The sequence below is a fragment of the Brugia malayi genome (genome assembly GCF_000002995.4).
Source record: "Brugia malayi strain FR3 genome assembly, contig: Bm_v4_Chr3_scaffold_001, whole genome shotgun sequence".
Classification (NCBI taxonomy): domain Eukaryota; kingdom Metazoa; phylum Nematoda; class Chromadorea; order Rhabditida; family Onchocercidae; genus Brugia; species Brugia malayi.
Window position 1 is genome coordinate 6,311,019 of NW_025062477.1, and position 15,353 is coordinate 6,326,371.

General features: G+C 29.1%; 2 protein-coding genes across 3 annotated transcripts; one reads left to right on the forward strand and one right to left on the reverse strand.

Annotated features, from left to right (window-relative positions):
- Positions 1–2,154: 2,154 nt before the first annotated feature.
- Positions 2,155–3,884, forward strand: Bm12812 (Uncharacterized protein; the record flags this gene model as incomplete). Its single annotated transcript, XM_001899796.1, has 5 exons — positions 2,155–2,261; positions 2,611–2,725; positions 2,861–3,042; positions 3,141–3,231; positions 3,750–3,884. The coding sequence occupies 5 exons, from the start codon at positions 2,155–2,157 to the stop codon at positions 3,882–3,884; spliced, it is 630 nt and encodes a 209-aa protein (XP_001899831.1).
- A 4,897-nt stretch (positions 3,885–8,781) lies between these two features.
- On the reverse strand, positions 8,782–11,100 carry Bm6745 (the record flags this gene model as incomplete). Of its 2 annotated transcripts, none has more annotated exons than XM_001899797.2 (4): positions 8,782–9,039; positions 9,396–9,614; positions 10,288–10,496; positions 10,878–11,100. In XM_001899797.2, the coding sequence occupies 4 exons, from the start codon at positions 11,098–11,100 to the stop codon at positions 8,782–8,784; spliced, it is 909 nt and encodes a 302-aa protein (XP_001899832.2). The 2 variants fall into 2 exon arrangements, with proteins under 2 accessions (XP_001899832.2, XP_042936097.1); XM_043080163.1 differs by having other exon boundaries at positions 10,878–11,007.
- Between the last annotated feature and the right edge of the window lie 4,253 nt (positions 11,101–15,353).

The window sequence follows — 15,353 nt, forward strand, 5'->3', positions numbered from 1 at the left end:
GTTAAATTCGAAAACATATTCTGGAAAATAAGCTTTTGATGATTATCTCTTACATGCTGTAATATAATTAAAGGAATCAAAATCCTGCTCAAAAAGAAGATACTGGTTTGTTGCCAGATTTTTAACTTCTACTTTATCACAGAATAACTTTTCGACATTTTACCCGCAAGATTATTAAAATATTCATGAAATGGTGTGTGATTTGTTCTTCATAAAGGTAGTCTGATCATAGTAATAATGTGTTTACCAAAATTAATAGACTTATTTCACCTTTTTTTTTTTATGGAACTTTTCAAAACCTGTCATACTATAGACATTGTTGCTATTTAGGTTTCATCAATCATTTTGTGAAGCTGTGTCAGCATGGATTGATTTGTTATGATTGATCTTTTCCTTTTTCCTCGCTGAATCAAACTCGTAATCATCTGCTATCAATTTCTTGAATAATTTAATGGCTTGAATCGTGAAATGATACTTGGCAGATTATACGAGTACTTTTTTTGTGAAGCTTTGATAAAGCTCTCAAAAAAATTCTACTACAGATCAGTACTACTTATCCATTGCCAGTTGCACAGTGCGGTAAATTTCGAGTTGAATTTAATGGTGGGAGCAAAACAATCAGTTTTCAAATCTCTTATTATTCGAGTTACAAGATTTTCTCGAAATTGTCCTTTATTTTGATTTGCTTTTGCATTGTTTTATGGATGGTTTTTATTGATTAGTTGGAATTGTTAAGATGTAAGTTGTGGTACGTCGTTAATGTTTTATGCTATACATGTGTATTATTATCATTATCATTATTGTATTCTATTTTAAAGTAAATTGAAATTCGTACTCCGTTGATAATTTTGGCTTTGAATGGGTAGTGATACCACTGGAAATATGTACCATTAACTTGATTTGAATCGTTGGCCGAATAATTAAAATATGCTTAATATGATTAGCATTGTTGAGGTGATCAACCAACAGTGTGCGCAGCAATCATAAACATATTTCTGATATTTTGATAATTAGTCTTTGAATAGATAGTAGTACCATAAAAGTATGTATTATTAACTTTATTTAAACCGGTAGCAGAACAATTAAAATGATATAATAGCTCTGATTTAAGAAATGTTAACGAGCAGATTAGAATTGGCAGCAAGAAGTATTCTTGTTTTTATTTCAGCAAAGTACAGCAAATATTCAGATATCTTGATTTCTGGTTCCATTTTTTAAACAATTTAACGACGGTGGATTTCATCTGATTGTGACTGTCCTATAAGTATCGATTCTTTCAGGAGGTATTATTACTTTGCTATTTAATTGGTGAGGCCGTTGTTTACGTTCAATATTTCCTCCATTCTCTACATCAGTGTTTATTTGCATGTCGTGGAAGGGTAAAGAAGTGTCTCAAACAATATCTCTCTACAAGTTCTCTATTCCTCTCTATTTGACCCTAGTTCATTTCTATATCATCATTTCTACATCCCTCTATTATTGATGAGCTGGGGAATAGTGTATTAGGTTAATCAAAAAATGTCGAATTATTACTTTGAAAAGATGAATCTTTTAACATTAAACTGATATTGATGGTATTGTTAGGATTATTTGATCAATTAGAATTAGTTCATTTACGATTAGAACTTAAATTAATTACACTGGCTGCCACATTAGGTTTTTATCGACTAATACGCATTAGTATTTTCTGGTCTTCACCAATCTGTGATAACATAGAAATTAGGTTGTGGTTGAAGAAATAATAAAAGTAGTAAGGACCAGGAAAAGATAAGTGGAAGGGGTTAGAATTCTGAAATCTGTCACATGTTCTTGATTTTCCTTCTATTATTTTATAGTGGCTTTATTGGTTGATATGTTCTCGGAAACTGAATACTAAATTAAGATCCAAATACAAAGAGACACGAAATTCTTCCTTCGCTCGTCCCTTTTTCATCACTCCCTCAATCTAAAATTGTGAAAGAAATGATGAATTGTCGATAACGGTGTGATAATAAAGCATTTTTCGGTTCTTCTACTTTTATGGACTATTTTATTATTATATAGTCTGTGATACTTGTTCAAGAGAACTATTCCTATTTCTAAATCTAAGCATAGTATTATTTAAGTTTTTTTAGATTATATTTTTTTAGTTGTTCTTTTGATGTGTGCGAAAAGATGAATGAAAGAAGCCCACAAACTATTGGTTCAATTATTGAATATATGTGTATGGTAGCATATCGAAAATTTATTACAAGGGCTAGGGGTGAAACAATTCGGAAACGGTAACTTTCAAACGATAATTTGAATGTCAATTTTGATTTGCAAGCAGTAGTTCAATTGTTAGTTTATGGATGTAATAGTTTATACTATGTAGTAAATTTAAGAGTAATCTGTGCATTTCTGGAAATTTCATCGTGATTATCTTCGGACTCGATTTTAGTTTTATGGAAAACTATATTTTTAAGCCTTTGCCAAAGTGAGCTCGCCTATTCAAGTTGTTATTGAATGAGTTAAGTCGGCATAATCTTGCTAATTCCAGAACTGTTTCTTTAAATTTTTGCTTTTATAATTCATGATTTTAAGACCATTTTTTTTTCACTTTTCTTAATTTGCTTTCATTTTTTTCTTTAGATTACTCAATAAAAAGTTTCTTTTCGATGTGTCAGACAAAGAGAATATGCAAAGGTTAGAAGGTGGTTTTTTGGGAGATGTAGAGGCATGTGAACTGAAAGGATTCGTTCAGGATGTAAGTCGATTCTCTTCATGAGGAATGAAATGTAATGGTTTTTTTTTATATTTAAATATTCAAGAAATTATCTACCTTTCTTTATTATTATCTTTGGCCTTTAAAGTTTCCCGAAGAAAAAATTATATTTTGTAGCTCCGTAAACGTGGAATTGCACATGATGGGCCTGATGGTATACATATACCTGCCTTGGAAACCATGGGTGAGCCAACAGAAGAGGATGATGCCGCTAGTAGTAGTAGCGATGCGCCTATTAGTGAAGCCGATGCGATTTTCAATGATGCAGCTGCACGCGCAGCTTTTGCTAGAAAAATCGGGTAAAAGTAAACTTTTTTTCCATCATTCTTTATTGTTGAAGTTATATGGAGAATATTTATTTGTTTGTAACAATGTTTTATGTTAATTCATTTTTCAGTTCCTCCAATAAGGTTCAGCGAACGTCACCCAGCAAACTTCGAGCGTATTTTGAAGTTGCCAATGCCGCACTCACTGAAGTCCCAATTCCAGTTCGTTCTTTTGGTTTTTCATTCATTCAGATTTCTTATTTTATTGATATCAAACATTTCTCTCAAGTTGAACAAAACATTCGATGACTTTTCAGATATCCAAACTTTATTGCACAGTGAGTTTTTAGCTTGCCTGCAGAAATTTAGTTGGTTTAAACAAAAACTGATAAGAGTTTTCTGTAGTTTATTGCTTCCTTAGGTTTGCTTGATATATTTGTGTGTTCTGTTGTCTGTGGATGGCTGCCAGTTTCAATTAATTAGTACTCGGAAAACCTTTAGGTTTTATATGTTTGCATCATTCAAATATTCTCGCGCTGTAACATATAGTCAATTTTCCCTGCTGGAAATAGGTTAATTTTTAAAATTACTTCCCTTCTAAGATTTACTGTCATGTTCATCTTTCTTATGTTATTCAGTGTATGGAGTTTCATCTAATTCTCGGAATAAATCCGGCCGGAATATTTCATGAAATAAGTTAGTTTAGCTATATAGCTTGTTGAAATTGTTAGTATTTTCAGAATGAGAAAGAAGACATCTGCATCCCACCGGAAGGAGTAACTGTTAAAAAATCAGTAGACGAAGACAGAACCAATGATGAGAATCAGCAAACCGTTGGAAATGATTCACCTTCTAAGCGTACACGATACTGTTGAAGGATTACCTTTCAAAATTGCCTTTTATTTGATTGTTACCAGTTTAATTCATGTTTTTGTGTTCTTTTAATTATGTTTCTATCCTTTTCATCTTTAGAAAATGTGTCTCTGTGGTCTCGATTGCTTTGTCTCTAACTTAGAATTGCTATAGTTTTTTAAGGTTAAAAGCGTGAAATCATATTGTTATATATAGTAGAGTCCCAGGTCTTAAAATTTACTTGGTTTTCAAAGTTTTCTTAAGGATCATCTTTGTATGACATTTATGCAAATAAATTTTTTGTGATTGCAAATTTCGAGATATGTCATAGTAGTGAATTTGTATATATGTATGTATAACAAGTGAAAAGTAGATTTCATTTATAGGCAAACAGGTAATATCATCTGTTAAAAAAATCCCTAAAATTTTTAAGAAATTTCATAAAGTAATGAAACAGAGTATTTTTTCCTGTTAAAAAGTCTCTCTTGTCTAATATATATAGATCGATGCTTTTTTAAATGAGAATGAGTGATCCATGAAAATCTTATGTCCGTCATTCATTTCCTCGAAATTTGACGACCTCTGATGATTTTCCATTGGTTTCCCCTCTATATAATAATGATATTTCACTTTTATTATATATTCATTCTTTTCTCATTAATCAAACAAAAGAATGTTTTTTGATACAGTTGATAACTCCGATCTCAATGTCCATGCAATCATTAATTGGCATCTTCGTTAGATAAATATTCCTATTTAAAGTTTGGTAACTGTAGATGAAAGTGAGTTCTAAAATTTGGTAATGCTATCGTTTCACTTGTCACTTACATAGCATCTAGTTGATATTGCACATCAGTAAATTTCCATCTAATGTCTCCAAAAAAGTAACAGCTGATCTACGAATTAATCTTAAAAACTCTAGACAATATTCTGAAATAAATTCTAGCGAAAAGTGACATAAATTGACAGTGATAAAAACTAGCATAAGTGGTATTAACCTGATTAAATTATTTATCTGTTTTTCGTTTTAGAATAGTTACTTTCATTAAAAGTTACCAAACGTTTGTTGTTTTTTATCTGTTTTATGGGAAATATTGAAACTTCATTATTCAGACTTTAATTAATGCAGGTTTATGAATTAATAAGATATTACTGTACTATAGCTCCTATTATGTATTTTTTACTATTTCCTCCTTCTGTTTATGCCAATTGTTTTCTGTTGTTTCTCCAAATTCTTTGTCATTATAGCAAACTGCTATCACTGATGTAATAACTCTCCTTCACCTTGTTAAATCACCAACCCTTAATTCCGTTTTAAGATTTTTATAGTGTTTTTCATTAGATCAGTTATCTTCTGCGGTTACATCTATTAATTCAATTTCCTTAATTATCCTGATATAGCCGATGTATTGTGTATGTTCAGGTTGTCACTTTCCATTTTAGAAATCTAATTATACCCCATTTCATTAGTCTCTCTTTATAAATCCAATTTATACTCCTTTTTGTTATTTCCTCATACTCTTCCCTTTCTCACTTCTATTCCACATTTATGACATACAAACGTGATAACATATCATATAGCAACAACAACAACAAAACAGCAAATTTTTGTTACAGGACTGATAAGACAGGGTGATCGTTGATTTTGACAGATTCGTGACATAATATCATTTAGTAATCGGTACGATTCATGTCACTTTAGCATTCAATCGGAAATTAGTCTTTTTCAAGATCTCATGCAAAAATTTTCCTTTCTATTTTTGGACATTGACATATAGTGGACCATTTTCCTAGTTTTTATTTCATTTTTCTCTTTCTCCCTCACTCTTTCTCTCTCCTTTGAGCTTCCTTATTTTATTTGGGGCAAAATTAGTATCACCGTTATCTATGTGATCACAGTTTTTTTATTTGCACGGGTAGTTTGATACTTACTTTTTCCTCTTTGTTTGGTTTTCTTTGTTCCTCTCTCTCTCTTCCTTTGTTCTCTTATTCTCCCTCTCTCTTTCTCTCTGTATTGTACATAGAGTTGAAATTTACATTATCACCTTGTTAGATTACTTTACCAAATGTTTGGACAATTGTTTTCTTAGCTGCTTTTGATACTGTAATTAATACGATATAAGCATTTGAGATGAGACACAAATCGTTTTGAATTTTTTATGTATAGAAAGAAAGATCTCCATCTCGCACTATTTTTTCAACATGAATCTGAGTTGTTTGCTGTGCAATAAAGACAGAGAATTATTTCTGAATAAAAAAATAGCTTGTAATTAAAGTTAACAATAAGCAGAACTGGAGCAGATGGGAAGGTAATTGATTAGTGACTAATGAGAATCAGAGAGTTAAGGCAGGCCAGTAACGATTGAAAACTAATAATACCGCGACCAGTTGTAGTTCTGTCTGGCTGTGCCAACACGGAGTTATCAAGCTGTTCTCGAAATTGTTCAGTAGAGAGCTGCCCTAGCTTAGGGTAATATTAATGCAGTAGCTATAAGTTAAGAATCAGATAAATGATACTTTTCAGTACCATTATCAAGGTGAAAAATTTGTCACTGTTTGAATTAAGTAGAACTTTGTTTTGAAGGCATTCAAGTGAATTTTTTTTAAGTTCTTTTTTTAAAAAGTTTAAGTAAAAAACAAATTTAAATCACTAGTAAACCGTCATGTGGTTTAAATTGTTACTCTTGAAATGCTATCAGGTTGGTGACCACATAAGTTGGTTTGAAGAGTCGAGCAATAAGATTAAAGCAGTCGTAATGTTTGATCAAAGGATTTAAAATTATTTTCAAATCATTACAATTTTAATTTACAGTACTACCTGTTGCAGCAATCATTTGATCAGGCGATTTTGACCAATGATTTCGATTGAAAATTAAATTACTTGCCATTATATGGTTTGGATTGAAAGTTAAGTTACTTGAGCCAATATTTCCAGAGTAAATAATTCTGTTGCGCTATTGCTACCCAAAAGTCATTTATAAACCACTTCATTACTAGAACTGATTAAATATATTTATTTGTATGTGTTATCTTTCAGATGGCTTATTTTCATCTCTTCATTTATATGTAGCAGTAGTTGATTAATTTTGTTTTGTAGTGAAAAGTTTGAATGCTGGCAGTACATGAAAGTGATATTATCTTGCCTTGTAGTGGAGAGAATCAAATGTGCACAGTTTGTCGAATTAGTTTTGATATTTAAACGAAAGAGAATAGAAAATTGTACATTGTCTTACTTGAATATTCTTTAAACAAATACAAAACTGTCTCAAATTTATATTTCAAATGAGAGATCATTCCTTTGTAGCTAAAGTTAGTGCATTGGTTAGAATGTTACAATTTACTAACGAAGAAATTATTGTTAAGATGCTTCAGTCTGACAGTCAAAATTAGATTTAATTGTAAGTTATTTGTTCGATTTATTTCCTTTGTTCTAAACTAATCTGCTATTCTAAAGATTATCCAGTCTGATAGTCACTCTTATAAGTAATTGATGTATAAAGAGTAAAGATCGTCCGATATAGTGACAGCTGTCTACTCACTCTAATTTGTGCTCTATTGTAAGCTAATAAGGAATAAAAGCTATTGTCCAGTTAGTTTCTGATATAGCTAATTTGTGCTTTATCTATTCTTATATCATCTACCATTTTTTTAATCAAAATTTTTTACATCCAAAAAAGTATTCTCATTAATTCTAATTATTGCACAGTTACCAAAACGTCACGTTTACCATTTAACAGAATTAAAGGTCAACAAAAGACTTTGCAAATATAAACAGAAGAAATAAATCCATGTTGGCTTGGCTCTCTAATTTTTAATGAAATGTTTCATAATACGAAATAAATATAAACTTCATTGTTGTCAAAACTTGGCACTACAATTAACTCCACAAATTCATATTAAAGCCAAATAAACCTACAAGGACTTATTTCTTTGCTACTGGCCAAATCCTTTCGTGGCCAATGATTCCATTGTGTGTTACGCATAGAGGTTCTCAATGTTGCACATATATCACAAACTACAGGAAAATCTAGCTAAATTATCATCGATACTTTCCTTATTCCTAATAACATTGAGATATCCTTGTTTCTTGAGTCGGTGCTATTTATCCCTCTCTTAGTTAATTAATCTCTCGAAGGGAGACAAGAGATAACTCTCAGTGCGAGAACAATCTAATGATAATCTATTTCATTCTTAGTAATTCCTAATATCTCATATTAATTGATCATTGTTACTTCTAAATTTATGAATGAATCTAACACACCAATTTTCTTCTTCCTGTTAAATTACATGGAATGTCTGTTGAAAATGATTAATTAATTAATTCATTCATTCATTCATTCATGGAAATTCCAATTCTTCGTGATTTGAAAAATTGAAACTTAACTTTTTTTTAGAAAAAGTTACTACCTTAGCTAACTTTCTATCTTTTCCTTAAATTAAAATCTTTTTTTTTTTTTGTAATTTGTGATTGATAAAGATTTTTTTAATTAATAAACAAGCAAACAATTAATTATTAAGCATAATTCATAGCATTTTCATTTGTTCATTTATCATCGAAACAAAGAAATATTATTAACAGAACTATAAAAGGTTGAAAATTCTCAGAGAAATATCTTCAGTTTGAGTATCTTAGTATTCTAACTAAATTTTCGAAAAAGAGATGTTTACTGGTTATTTTTATTAGAAGATTTTATGAAAATTAATTTATTACATCAATTAAAATGCTACATAGATATATTAGGATAGTCTTCAGTATTCAGTACTGCGGTTTTAATTAAATTAATTTTGGATTTTCACAATGTTATGGGTTATTTCAGTGGAAAAAAGGAAAAAAGGCCATTAATTGCATTAATTGACAAGCGCAAATTGCTGAGTAAAGTCGAGTCAAATTTTATTAATTCTACCTAATTTTTCATAAATTTAAGAAGCTTTTGCCCATTTCAGATCATCGGTGCGAGGCTTCATTCCCGTCAATCCCGTGACAACAAATTCAGCAGCACGCCAAAAACCGATCGCATCCAGCGGTCTATTTAGCCAGCCGGTAGTAATGCAATATCCACATGCATGTGGTGAAATATGATGAAGTTTATGTCCTTTACGTGAAAGTATCACGTGCCAGTTCTGTAGCATTTCTACCCAAGGTGATAATCCAAGATATGTATGTGACCATTTGTGAATCTGAAATCAGTTGAAAACGAAAAATCTAGATATTCACTTTTAAAATTATACGCTACAATTTTTCAATAATAGTTGAAAAAAAAAATAATAATAATAGTTGAAACATTTTGTTTAATAAATTAATTTTCAGAAGTTATTCTAAAATTCGCTCGAATTGATTTAAGCTAACCACCTGCATCATCTATTTCTAGTTTGCTAAAATACCCTGAAAATTTTATTTCGGTATTCTTAATCACTGCTAGAAGAAAGTGTTTGAGTTAGATTTCCTGGCAGATAATTTGAACTTTAATTCGTAACAATAATATTAACGACAAATTTTCATAAAATTATGTATACATTCATAAAAATGTTAATACCTGATTGGTGAGCGCAACATACATAGCCAAAAGTAAATAAAACCAATGTGATGTTGTCAGAGTATCCAATTCAAAAGCTGATAATGTTGCATGTTGATAAATAATATGCGTAAGCTTTGGTATTATTAACAAGAAATTATCACCGTTACATTCGATGAAATCATGACGTGTTATAGCGGTAGGATCCACGTGGTGCTCACGGAATGGTCGAATAAAGTGCTAAAAAATTTGTTGCAATTTAGAAAAAGTTTAATAATAAAAAAAATTTTTTTCCCATTGAAACTCTTAATCTCAGCAAATAAAATTTGCATAAAAATTTATGAACAAAATGGTTAAATGAATTTGAAAATTTTTACGGGAAATAGTTTTAAGGCTTTAAAAGTGATAAGATTATGGCGTACTATGGTAGTGATGTTCACGTGATATTCACAGAATGATGAAAAATTCCCATTGTTTATTTTTTCTCTTTCAAAGAACAAAGGATGTTTTGAAATTGAAGATTTCAGAAGGGTTAAAATTAAAAAAAAAAAACTTTATGGTGAGAAAATTTGGTAAATGGAAAAGAAGAAAAACTAAAACGAAAACTTGTAATTCAATTATAGAGTCTCACTATTTCTTCCCAAATATTCTTAAAGTTTAGTCAGTCAATTTGTTCTAAAGCAGTTTTTTATCAAGACCATTAATGATAATAATAAAAGTGGCGACGGTGCATAATAATTTGTTAATTATTATAAAATGGATTAGTAATAAGGTAAGGATGAAATTTGTGAATAATAAAAGTGTCTGAGAGGAATTTTTAAAGTACATTTAAGGACTTATTAGCTTAAACGTGATTTCTTAACTGTTGAAATTTGTTGAAACTTAAACTCATTAAAAGGAATAAAAAACGGACCCTGCCGATGAATGTATCGACGGTGCCAAAGGAATCGGCAGCCCAATGTACCAGACCGGACAACAAATCAGCTGTTAAAATGCCCAAAAATGCAAAGAATAGTATGAAAGGCAGAGAAGATAATTCGAATCGTCGTATTAACAAATATATAACAATGAGCAGTTCGATAATACCCAATCCGGTTGAAATGATTTCTTGCAATCGCTTTTCTGGAAATTGAATTGTGAATTATGTTATGCCTTTGATTAGAATATTATCTTTTTTGGTTCTGATTCCTGAGTGAACTTTATAAAAATAATAGTTTTAAGGCCTTATACCACAGGTAAACTTCATGAAAAACAATGATTTTCGGAACAGTCTTGATTCTCGATGAAGACTTCGTAAAAATTAGTGATTCAAAACTGCTCAGTCATTCATTGTTTTTTCAGCATAATAAGTTTTATACTATAAATTAATTGCTTAGTTGCTCTTATAACTGTTTTAATTTGTCAAATGCTAAATTGAACTGAAAAGCAACGCATTCATTATTTATTGTCATCCTATGAATAATTTTTCACAAATTATTTCAATTTTTTTTAAAAAATGCTCACCTCGGCTATAAAGAGCAGCTAACTTCTTAGCACCAGTATGATTTGGTCCCCAGCGTGGCTTAAAAACGCCTTCCGGATTAACATTTCCATTCGGATCATCTTCCGGCATAGCATCTCTTGCACTAATCATTTCCTTTCCACTAATTTGATCAATCACTGATGCCTGTTGCATTGTTCCGTAATTTTTATCCATATGATAAAACCACAACAAATGACTAAGCATAAAATTGAATAATGAATAGAAGTCATAAATTCAAATCAAGTGAAGTATGAAATATAATTGGAAAAAAGAACAACAAATGCCAATCATTTCAGACACGGATAAACCAAATGAATTATTATTAATTAGATATCTTGTAAATTACCAGATGTAAGAGTGGCCAACTTAATCCATATATATGTGACGAAAGAGAAAAAAATAAATAAATAAATAAACAGCTCGTAAGTAAGCCAATTGAATGACATGCAAAATTATCTATACAATAATTATAAAAAGCATATTACAAACAAATTCACCTATTTGCGATAAAAAAAAAAAACCATTAAACAAAAATTATTTGCTAATAAATAAGTAAATACTCTTTCGAAAAAGAAAACAACAAACAAACAATCAATGAATGCATCCAATAAAATAATCCAAAGAGGGAAGGAAATGAAAAAGAGGCGAAAAGAGATGAAAGAAAGCGGAAGAAGAAGAAAACGAAGAAGTAACGTTACTAAAAGCACAAATAATCGGTGAGTCAATAAGTAAGCTTTCAACAAAAAAAAAGAAAATAGAAAAAAAAAAAAAAAAAAAAAACAAATTGAGGAGGGGAAAAAAGCTTTGCTAGCAAATATATATGTATATGATGAATAATGTAGAAAATTGCCAACTGGCAATAAAGTAACAGTTGAAAGATTGGCTTGCTTCAATGATTAATTGAAGATGATAAGAAAAGAATAAACTTTCACCAATCAAACATTCAATTCAATTTAATTCAATTCAATCCAATTGATTAATTTCTAATGCTGTATTGTAATGTGTTGTGTGTACATTGACTAATATATTATTAGACTGATGCAATGAAATATTATTAAGCTTATGAAAAACTAACTATAACAAATGAAATTATTTTTAATTAAAAAAAAAAGAACGAAAAATGAAAAATGAAATAATTTGAGATAAAGTTATTTTTTCTTTCTTTTTTTTAAAAAAGAAATATCACTTTTGAAATATTATACAGACAGATGCATATACGCACTCAAATAGTTTAAGATTTTTATCAAATAGCTTATTCAACTTTTTTTTCTTATTTGAAATATATTAATCTATTCACAATTTTACTTCCTCTTTCTCATTTTTATAAATTAGAATTTCATTTCCGCTCCTTTTCGCGTAATTTTGTAATGAATTATTTCTTAAAAAATAAATTATGTATTTAACAATTTTTCAATTTTAACATATTTTTGTTATGAAGTTTATTTTTGCATTTTTAAAGATTTTTTTCAAAAAAAAAAGGGATGAATAATTTTAAAAATTTGAAGAGAGCACATTTGTTAAGTGGTAAAATGATGGTGGTATCACTGATTAATTGTTAAGTAAATATAAACTTGCAGGTATTAAATATAAACTCGCAAGTACTAACTAAGTTCAAATAAGAATAAGTATTTAGAATATTGTAACTTAAAACACATTTTCCAAATAAACATTAAAATTAGGTAGGTAATCATATCATGTAAACTTTAGATGAGTAAAATGATAACTACTAATTTAAATTAAGTAAACAAACCATTACAAATTATAAATCAATAAAATCACTTTTTTTCAGCAGTAATGAATTAGCATGATAGTATGAACCGAGGAAAAGAGTAATAAGAACATATTTAAAATTAATAAGATAAAAATGCTAAAGTTTTTTTTTTTTTAATATATCTAGAAGTAACAACGGTTCGCTTATTCTCCTAGTAAACAAATAAGTAATACTTAGAAATGGGTGCTAATAAATTCATAAGCAATTCAATATGCAAATTATTTCAATTTCTTCTCGTATTGTTTCCTTCAACATTTCCCGAGAAGATAATTTATGAAATACATAAAAAAGAAGGAAATAAATACATCCAATGCATTTAGTCTCATTTTTGAAATATTTCATCAATTCTATTTTCTCCTTTTTCTATAACTAAATTACCAATTAATTATTTGTTTTGAATTGAAAAGTTTTCCCTTTTTTTTCCTTGCTGCTCATATTTTTTTTTGTTTTAATATTTGAATATATTGTTCGTCGATATAATTACAATTGTTGAGGAAGAAAAGAGAAGGAGGAAGAGAGAGAAAGAAAGAAAGAAAGGGAAAGGTGTCCTGAAAAATGTGACAAAAGCTTTGATGGAGCTTTAAATGAATAAAAAAATTTGAATCATTCTATCTCATAAATGTATAGATGCAGGTTAAACGAAATAATACTAATGAATTACAATTGTTATGTTCATTGATGTTCACTTTTTTTAAAATTTACTCAAAAATATATTTTCATCTAATGTATATATCATAAATCAAAATTTATAATATGTATTTTAGCTTAACTTAAATATATGTTTATTTAATGTATTTAATATATATTTCTTAACACATAAATCTATATCTTTAGAGAAAAATACATTCCTTATTCAAAACCACCGAAAAACTTTCAGCCATTTATTTCAGTTGACGTCATCAACTAATTATTATAAATGTTTCATTTAAAAACAAAACAAAAAAAGGAAAAGAGGAAGAAACAGGCCAGCTGTTAATTTTTAAATGAATAGAGTGATAAATTATTTGAACTTCTATGCAATATCAATTAAAATTTCAATAAGCTATGATGTATTTCTCAGAAAGATTGAAAATTCATTTCACATCAATCAATAAATATAACATTTGTTTTTGACGATTACTAAATTACTAAATATCTTATCCGTAGCTTCGACTTTAAAAAGAAGCTTCTTAAATATTTTAGAAGAGATGATAGGGTAGTCTAATGCAATGTAATATGTAAATAATTATTGTTAATATTTCCGCAACTTGTAGAATATTTTCATAGTTTTTAATTTCTTTTTAAATTCTTTTTTCTCTTATAAATAATCTTAAAGTTTTATTAGACACTCAAATGAAAATAGATTCAAATTTAGCAAATAGCACATACCACTTAAAAAGCACAATCAGAATGAAGCAATGGGAATCGATCAGAATGAATCACAATTGGCAGTTATATAATAAAAGTTTCATTATACTCTTGGGTATGCTAAAATAAAGTGTTTAAAAATGGATGGCAATGTTTTTTGGATGAAATATGGTAGCATTGATTGATAATGATGATAATTAAATTAATGGCAATAGTACTGGATGCATGGACAGTGATAATGATTGATAATGATGGCAGCAGTTGGCAATTTTGAAGATTTCGAGAGGATCTCCTCTTTATCTTTCTCGTTATTATTACTTTTATCACACCATATTAATGTTATCATTAAAGTTTATGAACTTTGTACTTTCATTCTGTCAATAGCACTATAATTTTTCATAATGATTGATAACATTCTTTTTTTGTGATATTATTATTGATATATAGAAAATTCATTCGATTTTAATTGATTTCTATAGTACGAATGATTTTTATCAGGTTATCATTATGAGTTAATATTAATGTCATTTTACTGATAAATGATATGCCAAATTAGTGACACATCATCGATTCATTTATTATCAGTCGAAAGATACAATTTATATCATAAAAAATTCCGTTTTAAATAAGATGTGCAATGCATATCAATCACTGTCACTGAAAGCTTCTTTGACGTATAATCTCATTTCGCACTAATATCTGTGACATCGACCACTTTCATCTCACATAGTTTTATTATAAAATGCGGAGTAGTGGTAAGATTCAGGCGAATGTGTCACTCGCAATGATGCAAAGGAATGAATTGATGAAATTTGTGTAATTGTGATGTGGAAGGCATTTAGAAACAAATGCAGAAGAGAAAGGTTTCATTTGAAGAAATTATCATCATCGAGTTGACAAATGACGAATTGCATGATAAATTTGTTTAGTTGGCAGTGATAAAGTTGTGAGTGTTAGATAGATAGATAAAGCATTGAAGAAAGGCGAGAAGTACGTCAAATGAGAGTAATTTAAACTTTCATAAATGGCTTTGTACTTTATTTGAATGAAATCCGAAGCCTTCAATAAAAAGCAAAGAGATAGAATTAAATGTAAGTTACAAATTCATAAATTTTAGGAAAAAAAAGGAAATAGTAAAAAAGTATGAAAAGTAAAAAGTATGCGAGAAATACGAGTGTTTATACGATGAAAACAATGGATGATAGTTGGAAATATGATAAGAACCAAAATTTTAAGTGTATTTTAAATAAAATAGATAAATAAAAGTGCTGCAAAATGACCTCTGACCTTTGCTGTTATCGCAATATGTGTCGATTGTATTTTGACCAATCGATGTTTG